A 24,275-nucleotide genomic window follows, 5' to 3' on the forward strand; every position below is an offset into this window, starting at 1 on the left:
CATAATATATATGGCATTTATGATTTGTTTAAAGTATCGGTGGGTTTGATTTGTTTTTGGAGAATTTTGTTGAAAGAAGCAATGGAGTTGTAAGGCTAAATTCTCTTTACATATAAAGTTTGTTTTGTTTGTATATAAATAGAATACCTTTCATTCAGAAATTTGAAAGCCATTATGCAGTTAGATTATAACTGAAATATATCCTTTTAACTGGTCAAAATCTCATTTTCGTCTTCAATTCCTTGATAGACTTCTCAACTTCTGATATCCAAATTAATCTCCTACTTCGTCGCCTTCGACTGATGCTTGTCACAACTCATTAATAATTTGGTTGTCAGTTAACTCGTTTTCTCAACTCATAAGCTCCATTTTATCTTTGTTTATTCATTTAATATGTTGAAAAGTGAAAATTTATGTGTTCTAAAATTTGTCAAAAAAATTTATGCACCATGTTAATAACTTTTTTTGACAATAAACTAAATGTTATTATTTTATTCTTTTGTATATTTAAAATAGACTAATCACAAACTATCTTATAATCTGTTATAAAATAAATTACTAAAAAATCATTTTCTAAATTTTGTACATACACTAATTCATTTTCATTTTAGAATTATGATCCAATCTAAAGATAAGAAATTCACACAGTTCCCATCTACCACCTTAAACAATAAATTTATAATACTTTTTTCATTATATTTATTATTATTTAATGTATCACCTTGCAGTCTTTTAAGATGCACCACTTCATATAAACTCCTATGATGTCTTGTTCAATTTCTCAGAACCGACTTAGCTGGTGCACATTGACATTGAAAGGGAAAAAAATAAGAAAAAAAAGAGAGGCATGTCTGCTTTACTTGCACTCCAAAAATGCCTGTGGGATGATTGATACGGCTGGCTATGATGTCCATGTCCCTGTGTTCAACTCCAAACTACATTTCATAATTTGACGTGGTGAATTTCATGGTGTACCACGATGCCTGGTGGGTCCATCAAACTATCCCAAGCAGTTTTCACAGTCTGGTAATGAAAAACACACTCATCAATCTCCAATCATTTACTCCTAGCACTCAAAATTGCACATCTCGCTCATCAAATTCGTAGCTATTTTGACACAAGTGGTTAATTATCACTCCCCTTAATGCTTTGAGGGACATCATGACAGAAAGTTTGCAAATACTTGTTGCTTTCATAAAAGAAATGCTAAAACACGCAATACGTATATACAGTGGACGAATTCATGGTGTGCTGGTTATAGATTTCAATATTCTGAAGATCAAGTAATTATCATGGAAGAAATATATGTGTAAACCCTGTTTGTGGCTTTAATGCTAAGGGAGAAAAAAAAAATCAGCAAACAAAAATAAAAAATAAGAAAGCAAAATTTAAAGAAATATTGGACTAAATGGTAAAACGAAACCGTCAATGGTTTCGATATCTAACTAGTGAGAGCGACGTGATGAGTATAGAATTTTAGCTAAAAATAAGGTCCCATATCAAATCTATCACCTTTCAGTGCCGCTCATAGATCACAAGCTTCAACCTATCTTTATACTTCATCAACTACATTTACATTTGCATGTAGAAAACAACAAGACTCGTAATATAAGACAGTTAAAAACCTTTTATTTATTCATTTCAAAATATCAAATCCTTCTCTCAGTTAAACACCATTTTTTGTCTTCGAGTTTTCAGTTCTTTTTCAATCACTTTTTCACTTATAAAGTTCAAACTTTTGTAAAATCAATTTCAATTCCACTCATTAAACTTCACGTACGTGACACTGATATGAGTTTAAAATATAACAAAAAGTTATGGAGCCTCATTTTATTGCGTTTGAAAACATGTTTATAATCAAGTTTGACTCTAAAAATTATGTTAAACAATGCAATAAATGCAGAAATTGTTATTTGTGGCCCAAAAGGAACATATAGGTAAAAAATGTAGAAATATATGATTACATACCAAATTCGTGGATAATATGTGTTTATTTGTTACTTGAACAAGAGAAAAAGCTCTCTAATAAGGCATACCATTTGTATATTTGTTGGAAAACATTAAAAAAGAAAAATTCTTTATCATAGTGTGACACTTGGAGGGACATGGTCAAACTTAAGTTATTTCAGCATAGAAAATGTTACAAAAATAGCATTGCTTATTTGAGTTGATGGGCCGTATCATTTATGATTTATAGTTGCAGATTGAAAATGGTGGATTTAATTGGAAATGAAATGATGAACTAAGTTGCATGAAATACGAAACGCACCTAAACCCTATAAGCGTGTTTTTCAATTTGAGTGAGTTTGTGGCTTTTAGCCGCTGCTGCCAAATTAATTCATCAACCGTCAGTTGCCGTTGCCGTCGGCAACTCCGTTCTAGGGAGTTAGGTGGCCCAATCATTTTCTTCAGATCTTTTTCCGTTCCTTTTTTTCTTCGTTATAGGATAAATTAGCAATTTAAGAAATAAACTTGTATAAAATAATTTTCAAGAATTAAACATTTTTCATTGTATTCCACTAATTTTTGAAAGCTAATTCAATAGATTTCTCTAGGCTTAACAAAATATTTAGCATAATAATTATTTATTACGCTTCAATAAAAATTTAAACATAAGTCAAATGATCAAGTTGGCTTAACACGGGATGAGACAAAAGTTTCTGTATTGGGCATATCTCTGCAAGAAAAATTAATGGTAGATAATTATAGATTGATAGTTAAAACACTCCATAACAGATTACCATCTAATGGTCATGATTCTATAATAAATATATGAAGAACATTGATTACAAAATATTGAATTTCCTTAATTTACTATTATGATGAAATACATTGAAAAGTGACACATTTTTCTTTTGCTTTTACTATTTTAGTTACATTTTAATGATGTTTGTTAACATTTCGGAGTTGGCATTTACGGGTGTCTGATTCCCTTTTTAATTATTTTTATTTTTGTTTTCAAAATTGTATTTTTAGAACAAATTAATAATATTAAAAAATAATTTCTTATCCAAAATCGATCTGTTTAATAAATAAAAATCGAGAAAAAGAAACTGCCCAAATATTTTAATTTTTATAATTTTTAGTCGTGTTGTGTTTGAGTATTTTTCGGACAAATGTTAAGAAAACGAAAAATGAACTCAAGGGACAAGCAAGTTGTTTTTTTTTTTTTTTGTAGAAAAATGTATTGTATTTAAATTTAAGATTTAGGATTTAGTGTAAATTTACATATAAAAAATATTTAATTTTATAAATTAAGTATATTATTTTTTTTTATAAATGAAGAGCTACATTATTTTGATTATTTTTATTCATGTTCATTAGAGATTATGTTTATATTTTAATTTGCTCTACGGTATTAATGGAATCGTAACGATGTATAGAATACCAAACAAATATTTGAACTTGAAGTAAATAGTTTTAAATTTTCTGTTCCTTCAAAGAGTGTGGTTTAATTTTTCTTTTCTACAAATGAAGAAATACAATAATTTTACCTTATTTTATTACATATAAGTAAACTAGTTAAACATTAGATGAAGAGAAAAAAAAAAGTATAAATAGCATAAGAAAAATAATCTTGTATTCAACTTTGAAAATGAGATTTAAGTAGATTTTTTAAAATGAGATACTAAACAATGTTAGAAAAATCAATTTAAATCATTTATATATTTTTATTATAAAATATTTAATACAAAAATCGAGGTAATGTAATGAAAACTATTGATTAATGATGAAGTCTAAGATCTATCAAATTTAAGGACAATAATTTATCAATAATTTATATTTTTACAATTATCTTTATAACATTTAAATATGCAGTTGAATGATACTTCGATATCATTTATATCCCAAATTAGGTTAACTGAGAAACTTTGTTATAGATTTCAAGTGTTTATTGTCTTGTTAGTAAAAACATGCATGTTAGTTAATATAGGGTAATTTAGAGAAAAATAATAATGCATCTTTCAATTATAAAAGGGTCTTGTAATAAAGATTAATTTTTTTTTTCATAATAGTCTTAAACATAGGGATGGAGGGAGTATATTCGTTTATAAATATAAAGAGAGAAATTAATTTGAGGATGAAGTGGGAAAAATTATTTTATCATTGAAAGGTGAAAACAATAATCAATCTAATTTTTTTTAGATGACTAAAATGGCAACCATTATTGGACCGCGAGAGTAAACTAAAAGGTAAACCACTACCGTTATATAATCTTTAAATTAATATATATATATATATATATATATATATATATATATAATTCTTACCACCTTTGAAGAATATTCATGTAACCTTTAAACTTTTTACAAAGTATAATTATCAAGGCACAATATCAATTAAATTTAAAAAACTAGCGCAACAAAAGTGCAAAGTGCAAGAAAACCTAATTAGATGAAAATAACCAAATTAAAGCATTTGTAATGACACAAACCAAAAGGGAGACACTACAGTGATAAAATAAACCAAACAAGAAATACAAGTGACAACAATAGAAATTAAAGGAAAACGCAAGTGTCACATGAAAATTATTTTCAGAACCTCTTCAATACATTCATATCATGTCATATATTTATACTTTTCTATTTCTTAAAAGAAATTAATTTCACTTTTAGGTATGATTTTAGTTAGTGAGCCAATTGATTCCATTGTGTAGAAACAGTGTATGATTTTAGCCTTATTATAAGTTCTGGTTGAGGCAATTAAACTCTCACATGTAGCAATTATTTAATTCTAATACTTCTAATGCATTAACGTGATATTTATTGGAGGCACACCTATCATGTAACATTTAAATGTGGACTGTCATATTAGCCTAATAATTTTGGCATGTCATCATGGTTTTTTTACTATATTTTGATGACGGTTAAGGAGAATTCGAAACCAAAATAAACAATCGATTGGCTGTCAGAAAAATACTAATGAGAAAAGGTAAATATTATTAATGGTCAATTAATATATTTAATAGCCATATTAAATGTTGTTTCAATATAGGATCGAGCTCCAAACCTACACAATTTCTTCTTCCCGGACAGTCTGCTACCCAACTCCACCAGCGTGTCCGATGCTTAAGTTAGTTTTGTTATCCGATCGGGCCTTTTAATTCAGAGTTAAATGCGTAATAAATGAACCTGCCTACCTGGGACCTTTGACATGTATTTATAGTGATGGACATGGGCCTGGTATTAAGGTTGCCTTAATCAAGGCCCAATTATGGCCCAATCACCTAAAACACACGATTATACAAATCATTCTGAACTTACCTTAATCCTGACGATTAATCGTCCGTGACCGTCCGGCCTTGCTACCTACCAACCGCCTTACCAAATAACCGTACCTTGCAAGCGGATCCCGTAACCGACCGTCCGGCTATAATCCCACCGGACAATGGTCCTCAGTGTATCAGTAATGGCGGAAAGTGGAATGATGTGAAGGTTGAGTCGTGGCATTAAATGCTGGGTCTGTTTCAGGGCAAAACCGAGTCGTGTTGTTCTTCCACTATTGTCTATTCTCCACCGCCGGATGACGATGCCCGCTCGGTCTCCGCACTTGTCATCCTCACGCCTAAATCCCTAGTGTTCGAGGCCGTCCGGTGGTCCCTAGTTCCTGCGGCCGGGCGGTGGTCCTTAGTACAAATGTGAATATACGCTATTTATGAGTGATTGATAAGTCATTTTGCATAAAAAATATGTATTAATAGCCAATTAATACACTTAATGGTCATATCAAGAACAAATATACAGTACTTATATAAGTGATTGATAGATTATATTAGGAAGAAATATATTGTATTAATGGATGATTAGTGAGCTAAATAATTCTGGAGTTTATAAATATAAGATTAATATCCAGGTAAAAGAATTTTTTTCCTAATTGAAATAAACTTTCTAAAATAATATTCTGATCTGGTCATCGAAGTATTTTACACAAATAACTCACCGATCGACATAAAAAGATTAAGCTAAGGCAGAAGAGAGACGAACGATCGGAATGAATCCCAGAAGTTGAAGTAAAGAGAAGTGAGGAAAGAAGGTCTAAGTCCCAGTCCCTGTTTAACTGAAAGAGTCTTTATAATAATAAGACATGTATAATGTTTTTTTTTTTTTTCTGTAACTTTCATGATTATGTAATTAGAGTTTTCCAAATTTTATAATTAAATAATTTCATTCTCCTAATACGAATTTGGCACGGTGATATGGTAAAATTTCACAAAGTAAGTATTATATTACGAACAAATATTTAATAGATTTATTAAATTTTTTTAAAAATTTAAATACACTATTTATTATAAATATTTAATATAGAAACATCAAATATACTTTTTACAAGTATTTATCGTAAAATCAAGTATAACAGTAACATTGATTGCATTTATGATTAAACGTACTTATTAAAATTACAAATGATACTAGAAATGTCTCATTTGATATACTTAATATTGTATATACAATTCAGGTAATTAAATTGAGAATGTATAAGATGATAGATGTGTAACAGTTAGAAAATAAAAAAGTGCAATTAAGTAAAAAGAAAGAAATGAATAAAAAAATTAATGTATGTTTGAAACATGATTAATGGGGGAGATTTTTTTAAGAAACAGCAGGTGGGGGAGCAGGATTCCAGTCCTTATCATCTTTCTCTTCTCACTCCCATATTTTAAAAAATAATTATAGCAAAAAACTCCACGTTTTTTGTAAATATCTAAGAAGCCCTATACTTGCAACAAAGTGTATATATAAGTCCCTATAACACTCCCTCAACTCAGCAACAACAATTGCTGTAACATAAAACTTAGATTTGAGTCACTGAAAACATCAAAAGCGACATGGATTGGTTCCTAAAATCATCGGAAGCCATGTCCAACCTTAATCCATTCAACATCGCCATCTTACTCATCCTCCCACTAACAACACTTCTCTTCGTTTTGCTACATCGTACTCGTCGAAGAGCACCGTATCCGCCGGGACCAAAGGGCTTGCCCATCATAGGAAACATGCTGATGATGGACCAGTTAACCCACCGCGGTCTCGCCACCCTGGCCAAGCAATACGGCGGCGTTTTCCACCTCCGCATGGGCTTCCTCCACATGATCGGCATCTCCGACCCCGACGCGGCGCGTCAGGTTCTCCAAGTCCAAGATAATATCTTCTCCAATCGCCCCGCCACCATCGCCATCAGCTACCTCACCTACGACCGCGCTGACATGGCCTTCGCACACTACGGTCCCTTCTGGCGCCAGATGCGCAAACTCTGCGTCATGAAACTCTTCAGCCGAAAGCGCGCCGAGTCCTGGCAATCCGTGCGGGACGAGGTCGATGCTGCAGTCCGCTCCGTCGCGGCTTCCGCCGGAAAAGCCGTCAACGTCGGCGAGCTCGTTTTCAACCTGACGAAAAACATCATCTACCGCGCGGCCTTTGGGTCGAGCTCGCAGGAGGGGCAGGACGAGTTCATTGGGATTCTGCAGGAGTTTTCGAAACTCTTTGGCGCTTTCAACATCGCGGATTTTATACCCTACCTCGGGCGCGTGGACCCGCAGGGGCTCAACGCGCGCCTTGCTAGGGCTCGCGGCGCGTTGGATAGCTTCATTGATAAGATCATTGATGAGCACGTAGAGAAGAAGAAGAATGAGAAGGGTGTCTGTGATGGAGAAACGGACATGGTGGATGAGTTGCTCGCGTTCTACACCGAAGAGGCCAAGTTGAACAATGAACCCGAAGATTTGCAGAACCCTATCAGACTCACTAAGGATAACATCAAAGCTATCATTATGGTATCTATGGATCCCTTTTTATTTATTTTTTATAAATTTCTTATTTTTTAAAACATCAATATTTTTTATTTTTTTTATTTCTCTTTTATTATCACATCCTAATCTTTATTAAAAAAATTATATTTTTAAGAATTATTTGGTATTTTTTTAAGGGTGCAGGTATCATTTTCCATTTCATAATCCATGCTATCAAATATTTTCGCATGTCACTATTTTGTCTATAGTGTAATTTAGACATCATTCCTGTCTAACAAGTATTTTTAGAAAAATTTTATTCGAACAAATTATCACCCTGCTTGGATTGCTTTCTACTTTGGTGGAATTTTCTAGTTGTGAAATATAAAACTGCTAGGTGTTTTTTTATGCAAGATTAAGAGGATTGGTTATAATACAAAAACTGATGAAAAATTGAACTTTTAAATGCTAGTGTTTGTTGGGAAATTAAACCAGAATATCTCTTATTATATTCATCCTTGACAATTTACACCACCTTAAATAAAGTGTCTCTGCTTGAGTTTAAAGGGAATATAGGTGTAAAATTATCCACTTTCTTAACTATAATAATATATTATTTTTAGAAGTAATTTAAATTTATAATTTCTTTAAAGGATGTTTCGTGTCTTTTTTCTGGAAAATATATTAATATTTTAATGTTTTTTGCAATAAATAAACAAATTTGTAGTTTTAGACTTTAGTTAAAATTTGAACATGTTTACATGTTACATGGAAATACATGCTAACTGTTAAAGTATGTGTCTCTCTGTCTGTCATGTTGAAAATATATACATAGGTGTTTGTTAGAGAGGCTTCTATTTGTCAAAAGTTGGTTTTTTAGTTTATTTGCTGAATTGTCAAAAGTTGATTTGCATGTCTTTGGTTAGAATTTTACATATAAGAATTTCTCCAATTATATGAGCACGTAGCTAACACTATAAATTAAAGTATTTTCTAGAACACGCGATTCGTTTTTACTTATCAAAGTAGGTTGAGTTATTAGAAACATTGCAAATTATATAAGAAATGTATATTATTACAAAAGAACATGGTCTCCAAATCAATGATGATTATTCTTGCTGAAATTGAAAAAGTAAATGCAAGTTTATTATTTATTATTGTTATTGTCATTATTATAACTGGAGATGAAGAAATAAAGTAGATAAGATTGAGAAGATACAGAGATACACCATCTGGAAACATAAGCCACCACCAAACATAGTGGGTTTAATTTGGGTTGGTAGCATTTCCCCCTCCATATCTACACCTTTTTCCTTTTCTTATTTATTTTCAATTAAAGTTTGGTTTCGAAAGCAAAATTCAATGGTAAATTTTTATTTTGGCGTATGATGGTGGTAAGTAAATAAAAAATTGATATTATTGATGATTGGGATGTGGGCATCAAATCACTTTTCGCATTTATTTATCTAAAGTTATGTTCAAAAATAAATAATTTAGGTTTGACTTTAAAATAATTATTTATTTTATTGTTTTTATTCTCTTTACCAGTTTTAACAGCATGACTTCTTTGAAAAAATTGAATCCAATAATTTTTCTCTGGTGACTGTGTTGTGCTTCAATACAGGATGTGATGTTTGGAGGGACGGAAACCGTGGCATCGGCGATTGAGTGGGCCATGGCGGAGCTAATGAGAAGCCCAGAAGACCAAAAGAGGGTCCAACGGGAGCTCGCGGATGTAGTGGGCCTGGACCGTCGGGTCGAAGAGTCCGATTTTGAGAAACTCACATTCTTAAAATGTGCCCTTAAAGAGACCCTACGCCTCCACCCTCCGATCCCGCTCCTCCTCCACGAGACGGCCGAGGAAGCGACGGTCAGCGGCTACTTCGTTCCCAAGAAAGCGCGCGTGATGATCAACGCGTGGGCAATTGGGAGAGACGAAAACTCTTGGGAGGAACCCGAAACATTCAAACCCGCCAGGTTTTTGGAACCGGGCGTGCCCGACTTCAAGGGTAGCAACTTCGAGTTCATTCCTTTCGGGTCGGGTCGCAGGTCCTGCCCCGGTATGCAGTTGGGGCTGTACGCGCTTGAATTGGCGGTGGCTCACCTCCTTCACTGCTTCACGTGGGAATTGCCAGATGGAATGAAACCCAGTGAGTTGGACATGGGTGACATTTTCGGACTCACCGCTCCAAAAGCCACGCGACTCATCGCCGTGCCAACCAAGCGCGTGGTGTGCCCTCTCTTTTAAAAAAACAAAACGACAATTTAATCCCTTTTATTTTCTTTTTTTCACATTTTATTTTCATCCCAATTATACATAATGATCATAAATAATATGAAGCGAGAGAAACAATAAGAATGTGGTACATGTAGTTGTTCTCTCTATTTCGAAAACAAAAATTAAAAAACTCTTGTTCTGTTTCTTTTTGCCCCACTTGCGTCTTTTATTCTTATGTGTAATACACCGAAATATAAGTGAAGCAGGCACTAAAAAGAGTGAGTGGCCATGGTTGAAATGTGATAATCTACTTTCATTCTTGGATGCGACGGTAAATATTTTGAAATGCGTATTTAACAGTGTTTTATAAGCAAGTGGATTCTAGAGGCGAAAATGCAGATGAAGTTGAAGACTTTTGGGTGTGATATGAAAATGTAGCTATGAAAAATTGAACATATAAACATTTTAAAATTGCATTGATTTTATTGAGTTAGATTTGGCGGAGCAGAAGAGTGGCGTGATTTGTTTGTATACGGAAGTGAAACTGATGAAAGTTGTATGTAGAAAAAGAAAAAAAGATGGAGTGTTTTAGGTGAGTGTAGAAACGAACGTGAAATTCAAAAATCACTACCTAAAACGTGAAAGTGACACTCTTTGGACCTTTGTTTTGTATTCAGAAGCCAAGTCAAACTGGTTGCAAAGTTTTAACACCTTCAACTACTTTGTGACCAAACACAGACTAATGTTACATTTGTGTTCGACTGTGTTTGCTTCTGACAGGAAAATCTAGCATTCACTCAGGATTGGTCGGCGTGAATATTAGTGTTGTTTTCACACGTTAGAATAGATTTTCATTTGTTAGGGTGTGACAGTTATTATTATTTTATTAAACTTTGATATGGTATGAATATTTTGAATTTGGTGCCTCTAACCTAAACCACTAGGAGCCCTTTTATGGAGTCATGCTCCCATGCCAATGATTTTTTGTTCTTTAAGAGAGACAACTCAATCTTTAAGTGAGAACGATGCCTTTATTTTTTTTATTCTGTTGAAAATTGGAGTACCAAGATTTTGCATATTAATAGGGTTAACCCCACAAATTTTGAGGATAACCATCATTACAAAATAAATATTTTTTAATTATGACTGAAAGTTCATATGGTAGTGCTCAGAATTGAGTCTTTAATATAAAATATATATTTAATTGAAAAGAATGTTTAGTTATTTTCTTAGAGGGAGAACTTATTTAGAAGGTGAAAAGTGTTATTATGGTACAATATTTTTTTTTTTAAATTACTGAAATGAAACCGGTTTTAAAATATATTACAAAATCCAGCAAATAGTATTAAAATCACGCAATTTTATTTTAAAAAGTTGTGTCAAGTTAATATAATTTTAGTTTAAGCATTTTTAAATTTAAAACCGCGTCAAGTTAATATCACTTTGTTCAAAACATTTTAAAATAAAGTTGTGTTAACTTAATATAACTTATACTAAAACTGAATTAAAGTTGTATTAATCTGGCGTGACATCTATTAAAACATAACTTAGTTATGTTAATTTAACACGATTTCAATTTAAAATGTACTAAACTGAAATTGTGCTATCTTAGTACGATTTATTATTTTTGTAAACTTTTTAGATTTGTTTCATTTTGATACTTTTGAAAAAAAAAAATTACACCATTTTAATATTTTGTTCGTTTCAAATAAAAAGAAAGATGTAATAATTGTCTTTGTCCGAAATTAAATAATAGTGGTAAATTTATAAATAGCAATAGTAAATAGGTTTATGATCTTACCTTTAAAATTTAAACCATATTATATTTAGTATCTTCTAATATTTAGAGATGTAGAATACTAAAACTTAAGTTTAAGTACAAATAATTGATTTCGTCAGGAACTTGGTTAATATACTTAATTTTACTAATCTATATTAAAAATGATTTTGTATGAAGTGAAACTTATGATAAATAGCTAAAATTATTAAAAGCATAATCTGTATATTAAGAAAAAAGTATTCCAGTAACAATATCATCAAATAGGTTGGTCAGATTTGCTTATAACTAAAAAAGAGTAGCTACCAATTAATATAGGTAAAAACATTTTATTACCTAAGTAGATTCAAAACTGTGTTTAGACCATGTGAAGCTATTTGTTGGTATGAAGTAAACTACCATTTATTTATTGTCTTCAGTAACTAGAAAAGGATGATTGCCTTCCAAGGAACAAAATTTTCAGAGTTGTTTACTGTGGTCTGGAAGATAAATTTCGAAATAATAGGATGGAAGGAGAAATTTGATGGGGGTGCAAATAGTCTGATTTCTTTTATTTATCAGTTGCAAGGCTTGCCGTCATGTACTTACCCAAAAACAGCATAGAAGTAGGGTATTTCTTTCTCAACCTCAATATTTTCTTCCCTCCACCGATAGTTTAGTAAAACTACTTAATTACCATTTATTTAAAAGCCCTGATACCAAATTTTCCTACCCTACAACCCCATTGCCTCCATTTTGGAGAGCTTCAACTGGTGCAACTGGATTTTGGTTTTGAGTTCCATTTTTCAATGTGTTTCGAAGTGTAGGGGTCTTAAGCTTAATTTGAGGTTGGAAACAGTCAAGGAGTATTGTAGCAGATTGACCCAATTGCTGGAAAGCTCAATTAGATTTTGTTTTACTCATCTAAAACATCATGTGAAAGGATATCTGTCTCTAATGATTAAGTCTAGGTGACTGTCGGATGACTAAATATACATATTGTTTACATTATGATTTAAAGTCTGAAACCTTTATATAATAATTGTAATAGTCTTACTTTTTATTGATATAATGACAATCCAATTACCCTTAATCTATATTAGAGTTTTACTTTTAATTGATATAATGACAGTCTAATTACCCTTAATCTATATTAGAGTTTTACTTTTTATTGATATAATGACAGTCCAATTACCCTTAATCTATATTAGAGTTTTAATGAATTATTATTGTTTATACTATGTGATCAACTTAGGTAATCGGTCTAATAAATACTCGGTCTCATGATCAATCTAGTGATCGGTCTAATCGTCGATCGCCTGTTGACGCCGAAGAGATTGTACTATACACAATGAATTTATGTGATGGTATGAATCAATTTAATATTTTTCATTTGGTGTGTTGCCACCATAGAAAAGAGTAACCGAATCCAGAATAACTTCTATCAGGATCAATTTGGCCATTATCTGTTCTTCAAGTGTTGAGGTGTTTTGTTTTTACCTAGTGTTTCATGTTGACAGTAACAAAAGATAAGCTTTATGCATTTAATGATTGATAATGGAGGACCACGCTTCCTTTTGTTTTTTCATGTCTCATTTAGATAACCAAAATTATCACTATAAATAGTTATCTCTCTTCACCGCACCAGACATTCCCAATTCTACTATCCTTAGGATTCTATAATACGGAAGTATTCTAAATTTTATAACCTATTTATAATTCAGAATATAAATTAATAAGACAGTATAATTCAAAATATATAAAAATATTTTTAAATTTTGAATTGTGTAATCTAAAATATTTAAGATTGTGTAATCTGAAAATATGGAAGTGCAGGAAAAAATTCCCATAGGAACTGATGGATCATAATATGAAATTATTTAGAGAAGGATGCAGTAATTAAAAGATACAATTATAACTTTAAATATATATATATATATATATATATATATATATATATATATATATATATATATAATTGATTTTTATAATTACTTAATAACTCACATCTTTATTCCTAATTATACCCTAATAATATAAATTATTTTATTATTTTACCTTTCAGATTTTATAATTATTTTTTAATCTAAATAATATATTCTCAATGGAAAACGTTATCTACACTAAAATTATAAAACCTGTGTATTTTATAATAAACTTTTGTGAATATATTTTTTATAATATACTTTTTACTTTTAATAATAATAATAATAATAATAATAAAATAAACGTGGACACACATATATCCAAATAAATCTACTTTTTATTTTTCGTTTATCCAACAGAGGAAGAGCTTTAACGCTTACCCTTGTAAGTGGATGTTGTCCTTTAAAAATCGTGCTATTTATATAACAAATTTTTACATACATTTTAAATTTATTATTTTATTCTTTAATCTTTCTTTATAAAAGTTAACTTTACAGGGACCAAAATATTCTTAAAAATAAGTTATCAACTTGTGTAAGTAGAGACAGAAAAAACATTTTCCTTTCTAAAAAGGGTACTATTATATAGATAGTTTAAAAGTTAAAAATTTTCTTTTTCATTATAGTGTAACACTTAAAATGGAGAGTTTTGGTTTATTAATAGATGTTGTTCCTATGGCTAGCTAGCTATATATCCATATACAAGGCAGTAGTGACAGAGAAGCTATGAAACAAAGAAGAATTAGAAGAATCACTGCTGGAAATTATGTCAAAACAGGATAATACGAATCTAATTGAAGTTCATCTAGGACCGGTTGTGTAGCCCACAAATACGAAGAATGACCCTCTATGTGATCTGTCACATTAACCTGCAAATCCGAGTAACCACTTTAGCAAAGATCCAAATCAAACAAATTATTAATGGTAGCACTAGTGATGCAACTTCAAAAAGTAACCCAAAATGAATAAAAACACAGCAACTTGCAACAATAGTGATGCACAAATGGAATAGGAAAAAACTAACGTTTTGAATCCCAGGAATGTCAACAGGTTGGATTCCAGCTAATCCTTGAGAGAGTAGACTGCACAAAATCAATATCTATGTTAGTTTCTGTTGTCTACTAAAAAGCCTCAGGTAATTCTTCATTTTTTTTTCTTTAATAATTAAAATCATTCTATTCATACAATGTATTGCGTAAGCATGCTCTTGGTCTGTAAAAATCGTGTCCTATCACACTATGGAAGTATGCGTTTACTCAGTGAAATTGGTCTCCAGAAATTTATGGATCCCATTCAATAGATGAAACGCAGTCAATAAAAATATGGGATCATATTCTATGCTATTGCAGAACCAGAATGCTATAACTTATGACTTCATGGAAAAATAGCATAATAAACATTTGGTTCAAGACCCACGAGTACAGCTTCATGCCATTGTTTATTTTTTCAATTGATTGTGACGTTAATCTTCTGAAGAATTGATCGGTTCATACAGGCTATGTACTGTGTGGATAGACTCACAAAACATCATAATATTAACACTACATTTTTGTGTACCTGGCACGGAAAGCAATTCCAAGCATCCAGTCATTGCTTGAGTAAGCATTTATAAATCTTCCAGCTACCATCTTCAGAATACCAGGATCTCACAGTAATTAATAAAAGCAATACATAGTAATTAAGAGTAAAATTAATTCCCTTTCCACCTTTCTAACAGTTTCCCATTTTTCATTCCTGATTGCAATGGGTGCTCCAAGAAGAACAACTCTTTCTACCAGTTCAGCTGCCAATAAACAGTAGCAGAACATCAAAATCAATAAGGGAACATTTTATTAACAAATAAACGATCTAGTCCCAAGACAAACGATATCATATGTACTACCCATATCCAGAGTTGAAGAGTTTGACGGAAGAAAAAACTTATCCTTCGAGAGACAGTCAATAAGATTAAAAAAATACCAAAAAGGAGCAATGATGTATCACATCCAATCGAATACAAAATATGTGGGAATACATACCACTGTTTTTTGTTTCTGCCAAACACTCCAGACATTTGAAAATAACTCTTGCCCCCAGCGAGTAACCTACAAGTGTAACAGGCCTGAAATTCATAGATTAAAAATATTTCATATATCACTATTTTGAAGGAGCTAAATTTTCAAAAGAAACTTAGAAATAAGAAAATACCTATTTCCCTGCAGTCCTCCCAATAATACTTCCGCAAGCAACTTCCCTGCCTTGTCAGATCTGAAAAGTGATACAGGCACGATAATTGCAAACTAAGACCGGAAATTCTCTAACAATTTTTATTTCGATGACAAAAATTTGAAATATCACTCCTTGCCGAGCCTCTTGTTAAAAACACGGTGGCAAACAGAAAACATCCTTGCATTGCCAAATGAACTCAACATCCCACTTTATCAACTACTTGGTTTTGGCAGAGTATGATGATGAGAATGTTGTCAACTTCCATGACAGTTTTTCAACTTAATGAAACACTACCGTCATTACCCATTGACAAGCAATTGCATCACTAGGTGCAATCCAACAAAAGCAATTGAGACACCATTAGTGAACAGAAATTAGATGTTTTTGCTTTTACTGAACAAAAGTTCTATATACACTATCAACAGATAAATTAACCTGTCAATAGCAATTGTCCATGTGCTGTCTATGAATTCAGTTGCTGCAAGTAATGTAACCGGCCAAGCTAATGCTGTTAAAAGACTATGCAAGACCGTCAACATTGCCCCTCGCTTCATCAGTGCTGCTGCAATTCCTAAAGCAAAGCACAGCACGGCAATATCGGCACCAACCATATACATATCTACTCATATACTACACAAAAGTATCAGCAGCCTGGAATCCAAACCAATTACTTGAAGTAAGCCAATCCCGAATTGCAGTGCTCAGGGCATATAGATTCTTTGACTCCCACTGCAGAGCATACCTAACTTTTGGCCAGGCCATATGAAATGTCATTTGTTTAGCAAAGTCATTTATGTCCCTTGGAAAATGCTAATAGAGAAATAGTCACCAACTTTTCAAAATTATCAAGGAAGATAGTAATAATGTGGTTATTTTTCCAAAATAACTTGAACAAAAACATGCTAAATATTGCAGTTTTTAAAATGAAGAAAAATTGCGGAAAATTAAGTCATTAAATCTAATACTGTAATTTTGCACCAACATGCTGCCCTAGGTTAAGGGAAAATCGTAGGAAACAATAATATTCACAAGTGTATTAACTACTTTTCCCAAATAATGATTAACCAAACAAATCATTTACGAAGGGGAAAATGGTAATTATGTGTACCTCTCCAAGTTGTCATTCATTCCCTCCCAAGGCCTTATAAAATCTTCATCCTCAAAGACAAATCCAGAGATCATGATCTCAACCCCAAGCAGCTGCGAGCAGAAGCCAAATAAAATCAATAAACTAAGATGAAAAGTAGAGCTAGATAATTTTAGAAAGTTTAATGTTTGGATCTGCTCTCCTATGCACACAAAACATAACTCAAGAAAAAAACAGTCGCCACCAGAAAGTAGGAATATGAAATGAGTATAAACTTACACCTTGGTTATGATTTTCTCCAATGACTTTGAATTCAAACTCATCAACACCCCCAACTCTCCTAGCCATTTTGGTTCCAGAGAGTCCAGCTCCAGCAGCTAGTAAAACAAAGTGGTACATAAAATATTTTCATCATTTATAAAAGGAATATCATCAACAGTAATGGTTACGTATCTAAACTCTCAACACTCACAATAAACCAAAGAATAATGAAAGAATAAATCTCTTTTATTCATGGTAATATGTGGATAAACAAAAATAAACAATAATTGGGAACATAACCTCCTTTAATTATTTGGGAGCATAACCTCCCTCCCAGGGTGACCGCCTGTGAACACAACTCAATAATCAAAAGCATACCCTTAACCTAGACTCTAGCTTTATCTATACTAATTATTGTCGGCCCATCTCTTACTAAATATTTTTCTAGAATATATCTGCATTTAATATAAATATCCATATATTTAATATATATACTCCAGTATATTATTCTAGCATATATCCTTAATTATAAATATCTTATTTGAATATTTCCTTGGGATATATATTTATTTACTCTTATTAACTTATACTGAATATTCTCCTCGAATGTGGCTCCTTTTACTGTAATTAGTTCCCACCCATCCTAACCACTGCAACAGTTAGGATGGTAATCCTTCAATTGACTCCTCACAGCCTACCACCGTTCGGCCTACTCGTTCCCCATTGTTTTACCGTTCAGCCTGTTCGCTCCTCGCCTTCCACCGTTGGGCCTGCTCGGTCCCTGTTGTCCACTGCTCGGCCTGATCGTTCCCCGCCTTCCATCGTTCGGCTTGGTCGCTCCCTGCCTTCTACCATTCGACCTGGTCTCTCCCCATCTTTCACCGTTCGGTCCCCTTCTCTCACCGTTCGGTCCCCTTCTCCTTCTATACTTTCTTCTCTCATATACTTTCCAAACCTTATCATTACCCCTTACCTTATACCGTAAAGGTAACACAAAAAAAGAAAAACAAATGGAGAGAGTTGTTTATTTGTCCTATACATCATAAATAAATCCCAATAACATGTAACCAACATGTACAGCAATTTGAATACGAATATCGTAAATTAATGGCCAAAAATAGACTTTATTTGTTTTACATTAGTAATCGATTGTCATTTTCCAACGAAAATTACATATTATCAAGCAATTTGTCTCTAGTTTTTTCAAAATTGATTCTACTTCAACACTACCAAATATTCACACACGATCTTCAAGATAAATAGTTTAGTGGCAGTATTGAAGGGTATAATAGACTCCTCCTCCAGACTATTTAAAAGTAAATAAAAAGTCCCATATAACCTCTATAACTCCTCTCCGAAAGGCAACTGCTGTAACATATTTCACTGAACGATTACTATAAACAACCAAGCCTTTTTCTACAAGGCGTATTGATTGCATTATCTAATTGACACCATAAAGCAATTGTAAACCTTCTAATCAATAAATTGAAGTAACAAAAATATAAGTTGAACAGTAATGTAGCAATTGAAGATATCACACCACTAAGACGCATAAAAGTATGATACTGACTTTGTAGTTGGCGATCCGATAGTATGCTTAGATTACACTGGAAATTCACAAAAGACTATTTCTATATAAATTGAAGACATAACACATAATGAGAATATTACCGTAAAATCCAATCACATATAAGGAAATATATACCTCCAAATGATGCAGCAACAGCGACAGAACCAGCAACATGTCCAGCAGCAGTAGCAGCTGCAGCAAATCCACTTGCTCCAATTACAGGGACCAGAGTACCCAAAGTTGGAGCCAAAGCCCCAAGTCCAGCAGCAATAGCTGGGGCAGCTAATCCTGTTTAATGGGTAAAAACAAAAACAATCAAATCAACAAGGAAATTTATTCAATTCGTTTTTGTCTATTACAAAACACAAAAGAGGTCAAGCCACCCATACCCCCAGTAATAGCCATCAAAGTTCCGCCAGTTAAGGCAGCGGCACCAATGATACAACCCTTCTTCCATTTATCCCCCTTGTTTTCTTTTGATTGAGTTCCTTCTTTACTTGACTCTTGCTCTTTAATGAAAGCCATTGCAGAACTGGCAACTATTGTCTCAATGGCCTCCTGAAAAGTGAAGATTCATCTTTATCACTAGAAAATATGGAAACAATAGTAATGAATCTTTTTAACAAGGGATAATTTATAGCAAAGCTTATATAGTTCATCGCCATATGGAGTAGGCTGAATGAGTAACTTAGTATCAAGGGAAAATGTATAGGCAAAGTTCACCAAGGTGAAGATTAGTTCTTACCATGTCTTTCATAGTACTACAAACAGTTAAAAAAACTGATACTTATATCTCATGAACACCTAAATTTATCAAAAACTGATACAAACAGTTAAAAAAACTGATACTTATATCACATGTTAATTTCTAATTAAATGACTCATTCACCAACCATTTTTGACCACTTGATATCGAGCCAAGTTGCCAACAGGCGCAAAGTGACACGATGTCGAGCATCATAGCCCTTTCTCCTCCGGCCATGTTTCTTGTTATTTTCACCTAAATCTGATAGACAAGCACACAGAAGTTCGTAAAGCACTGCCACTTTCCTTGGATAGCTAAGCATCATTACCACTTCAATTGGACTCTCATCAATATTACTATGAATAGATCCCTGATGTGGTTCTTCACAATCATGGAAAGGAGTACCGGTCTCTTCCTTGGTGTCTAATTGCAAATGTATCTTCTCGGAATTTGGTTCAACATCAGAAGTTAAAAACTTTTCACGACATTGATGTTCGTATTCACGTAGCTTCTCCCTTCTAGACCTGAGAGACTCTGAATTACTTTCCATGCTAAGTACCATGGCATCAACAGCTCCGGACAAAGCAAGTTCTTTATCTGACCTTTCGGAATAATCATCACCAGATTCTTCTGATAATAGTCTCAATAACTGTGAAGTTCACGCACATTATACTTAAGTGGTGTATTTGGGGAAAAGCATATTATTGAAAAACTATACTAATACCGAGAAAATGATGACAAAAAGAGTTATGCCATACAGCATCAAACTTTAGAAACAAAAATATAACGTGGCAAACTAGACAAGGAAAGTGAAGTCTGTAACTTGCCACACATAGTTTTGTAAATTATATTATCCAATGTTTGTTGCACTATTTAGCTCCCTACCCCACCCCAAAAAAATGAAAACTACATCTGGAAAGCAATGGAAATTTTTCGTTGAATATGGTAATCCACTTTTTGAATATGGGAACATACCGGAAGCAACAAAACACTGAAAATCAATACCACAGTGCATCATTACTGATTTTTAAAGTGGCAAATGTTCGTTTCTTAATGTTAGCAGGAAGACTCAACTCACCACCTATGCCTTTTTTCATTCCACTTTATTCGACCAAGTCAACCTTATACCCCACATATTCATTATTACTGTATAAGGCCATATCTGGTTTTTAGTTAGGAAGTCCCCAACTTGTGTTCAAATAATAAAACTGAAACTATCCCTAATTAAGGCCACGTTTGGATTCTTGTTTGGCGTGTGCTTTCATGACACGTTAACCAATAAAAGCACATTCCTATATCCCGCCCATATAATTTGTCAGAAACCAAATTTCCACAAAAGCAAGACGAGGATTACTTTTGCAAACTCGATACTCAGAATGAAAATACTAGTCTGCAAATTTTAACCCAGACATGCACTTAGTTTTCAGTTACAGACAATTCTAAACTAAGCATCATCTTAATTTTGGCTTAAAACTGAGTTTACAAAATATGATTGAAAGTTAGATTTTAGAAACTAGAATCTAAATACACAGTAAAGAAAAAGTAGAATGACGTACGGGTCCGACGTGACGTGAAACTGAAGAAGAGACAGCAGTTTCCTCGAGTCCAGACCATGCAGCGGGATCAATATCTAGGTACCTGCTCAAACTCAACACACATTCATCGATAACACTGAAATATCATGCCACAATAATCGAATGAAACGAAGTAGAACATAGGCATGAGTACATGCAGTAGAAACAAGCACGATTAGATATGCTTTGGAGAGGAGATACTTGAAAACAGGGCGAAGCAATGCGTGATGTTCATGGACCCAAAGGTTGGGATCGTCGGAAACTTCGAGCTTGGAGGGAGTACGATCGGAGTCAGAAGGGAAGTCATCGGTTGATAGGCCCAACGGGTGGGTCTGATGAAAATGGGCCTGGTTCAGCGCCAACCCGAACAATGCTCCCGCCGCGTACCTCTGCGCCGGCGTTAGATACGACGTTGCCGCCATTATTCCCAAATGCACTCCAGGCCGTCGTTTGAATCACGCCAAATTCTGATTTTGATCCTTCTACTCCTTAGACCGGCGCGTGAACTAGGGACTTTTCCTATTTCTCACTCGCTTCGCTTTGGTTGCTTTTGGATTTCTCTCATTCTGTCTGCTTCCCTCCCTGCATTCATTTCTCTTGTAACTTTTTTGGTTTTTAGAATCTTGTAATTTTGATTTCTAAATCATCTATTTTAATAATTTTGTTTAATTTTAATAATAATAATTTATTCATATTATATGTTCTGATGTGCAATATCTTTAAATACTTTCAACCATACTTATGGTAAAAATGACACATTTAAATTGTGATGATTGGTATTATAGTTAAAAATCTGAAAAGATAATAAAAATAAAAACTACTTAATTAAATTAAAAGGTTAGAGATTAATTTCATAAATATTATAAGAATAAAAGAAATTCTAAAAACGTTTGCAGAAGTACCAAAAGGAAAAATATTTGACATGGTCAAGCATTTCAAAGTTAAATTATATGATTCTCAAATATGTTTCTATATTTTTATTTGTCTTGGTTTAATCTTTATTTTAAAAAATCTAATGCAATTAGATCTTAATTATTAACCGTATTAAAATCATTAACGAACAAATGACAAACAGTTTTTAATTACATGTTGCAGTATTATTTAGCAACTATAAATCAATGCGTAATCTAAGATGTTCAATTATCTTATGGTTAAAGTCGATGCTTTTATGATATTCTAAAGTCTTCCTTTGGTTCTTTACTTCGTAAATTGAAGAGTGGCTATTAGTGAAAATGAAGACGAAGCATGTCGTGATTGGTGACCCTTGTTTGCTATGTGTTTAAGGGTGTCGATGAAGCCGAATCCTCACCGTCTTTACTTAAATTTTTTATATTTATTTGATTTTATCTTTTAAAAAAATTTACTTTTATTTTTAAATATAAAATTATATTTTTGTAACCATTTTATTCTTATATTTTCTGTCAAAATAATCGATAAAAGTGTGTGAGACTGTATTATTACTCTATTTCAAAATCAAATAACATATATCCTTTACCCATTTCTATTTATTACGTTCAAACATCATTTTACCATATTTAATAAAATTGGTTTTATCATTAAAATCTTATAAACTTTTTTAAACCACCAATCTAACTATTTAGATTTTCACACTCTAAATTTTAAATCAAAAACTATTATTCATCAAGGAGAGATTCCCTTACCTATAAATGACTTAGACTTCAAGAAAAAACTAAGAAAGAGTTAAATATTCAAATATATACAGTCATATAATCAATATAATATTGATAGATATCAAATGCAGGTAAAAGAAGAATCAAATTATTTTCAGAGTAAAAAAAGATTTAATTCTGAAAAGATGAAGAATAAAATAGAATATTAGAAAAAGAGAAAAAATAGAAGAAGGAAAACTTAGAAAGAGAAAAAATTTGCATGCATGTGAAAAAGAGAGTGAGAAATGAATATTTCATTTTATATATACGTATAATTGAAAACGGAAATATAATGAATAGTAAAAAAATATCATTAATTTTGTCAAACTTTATTGGCAGCACACCTTGAAAAACGTAGGAAAAAACTTTTCATAAAAACAAAAGCCTTTTTGAGACAAGTGGTACTTTTTATCCTTTTTTTTTAGATTTCTCAAAAAAAAAAAAGTTTTTCAAAAGAAAACACAATTTCAAATCAATTAATAGATAAACAAAAAATCCTATAGAGTTAAGACTGAACGTCAATCTTCATTACAATGAATTATGATTCAAATTATTTTTTTAGTGTGTGTATATAGAATTATGGTTTTATAAATAGGACGTGTTCTTTGAGAGTGATACATGTAATCATGATCTACTTTAAATCTTTATTGGCCTTTCAGTGATTTGTTAGAGTATTAGATTGAGTTTAATATTGTTGATCTTATGCATCCAATAATGCTTATATCAATCTCAAACATACTTCTTTTTTATTCTTCTATAAAAGTTGCTTCAATCATATGTTTTTTTTATTATTTGGATAAAAAAATATTAATTAAATTGATTAACACTATTTAAAGCTTCTTTAAATTTTATTTGTTGTCTTTCCTTGTTCTACTCCTATACGAAAATTTTAATTATTTAAAAACATTTCCTTCATATATTTGTAAAATAAGTTATTACAAACATTAACAAAATAAAAATCATGTATAATTTCAAAAACTACAAGTGTAACATATTTTTATTTGTAATTAGTTATTCTGGTATATATTTAATAGTCTCATTAATTGTGAGTTCAGAACAAAAGAAGTTTAAATATATTTTCTTTTTTAATAAAAAAATATATCATAATTTCAATTCATTTTCACGTGTTGAATGATTAACTTAAATTTTCCAAAAAAAAATTATATAAAAAAAAAGAAATAAACTAAAGTGAATAAAATTAACTAAAGTTACATGACTTCTAAAAACAGTCACTTTATTCCTTTAACCTTCCAATGTATTTTATAATAACAAAAATTATGGATATCAAAGCATATAATAATTTAAATGTAATGGTTGACCTTGCGATGTTTTCTCAATAACAACTTAAGATGAGAATGTTATTTATTTAATTTCTCTTTTTAATTATCCATTATATCATACACTTTTGTGATATAAACATTTATTTTAAGAAAAAGTTAGTTTCTTTAACGTATTGTTATTGAAGTCATGAATTTTTCTATGATTTTTTAAAGATGTTTCACAATATTAGATATTTTACCAAAGAATTACATCGA

The 24,275-nt window shown here is 32.0% G+C and overlaps 2 protein-coding genes across 5 annotated transcripts; one reads left to right on the plus strand and one right to left on the minus strand.

Annotated features, from left to right (window-relative positions):
• Positions 1-6,732: 6,732 nt before the first annotated feature.
• LOC106776378 (cytochrome P450 84A1) lies at positions 6,733-10,579 on the plus strand. Its single transcript, XM_014663819.2, has 2 exons — positions 6,733-7,771; positions 9,351-10,579. The coding sequence occupies exons 1-2, from the start codon at positions 6,827-6,829 to the stop codon at positions 9,972-9,974; spliced, it is 1,569 nt and encodes a 522-aa protein (XP_014519305.1). The 5' UTR covers positions 6,733-6,826; the 3' UTR covers positions 9,975-10,579.
• A 3,639-nt stretch (positions 10,580-14,218) lies between these two features.
• LOC106777248 (transmembrane and coiled-coil domain-containing protein 4) lies at positions 14,219-21,647 on the minus strand. Of its 4 annotated transcripts, none has more exons than XM_014664811.2 (15): positions 21,272-21,647; positions 21,053-21,134; positions 19,645-20,145; positions 19,141-19,309; positions 18,887-19,039; positions 17,200-17,297; positions 16,942-17,033; positions 16,505-16,575; positions 16,269-16,404; positions 15,813-15,872; positions 15,644-15,726; positions 15,332-15,408; positions 15,183-15,253; positions 14,650-14,707; positions 14,219-14,494 (listed from the first exon to the last, which is right to left on the minus strand). In XM_014664811.2, exons 1-15 carry the CDS (start codon positions 21,490-21,492, stop codon positions 14,390-14,392), a joined length of 1,977 nt encoding a protein of 658 aa, XP_014520297.1. In that variant the 5' UTR covers positions 21,493-21,647; the 3' UTR covers positions 14,219-14,389. The 4 variants fall into 4 exon arrangements, 3 of the variants coding, with proteins under 3 accessions (XP_014520297.1, XP_022631524.1, XP_022631525.1); XM_022775803.1 differs by having other exon boundaries at positions 21,053-21,137; XM_022775804.1 differs by lacking the exon at positions 21,272-21,647 and adding an exon at positions 21,225-21,241.
• Positions 21,648-24,275: the final 2,628 nt, after the last annotated feature.

The sequence above is a fragment of the Vigna radiata genome, chromosome 11 (genome assembly GCF_000741045.1).
Source record: "Vigna radiata var. radiata cultivar VC1973A chromosome 11, Vradiata_ver6, whole genome shotgun sequence".
In the NCBI taxonomy this organism is placed as follows: Eukaryota; Viridiplantae; Streptophyta; class Magnoliopsida; order Fabales; family Fabaceae; genus Vigna; species Vigna radiata.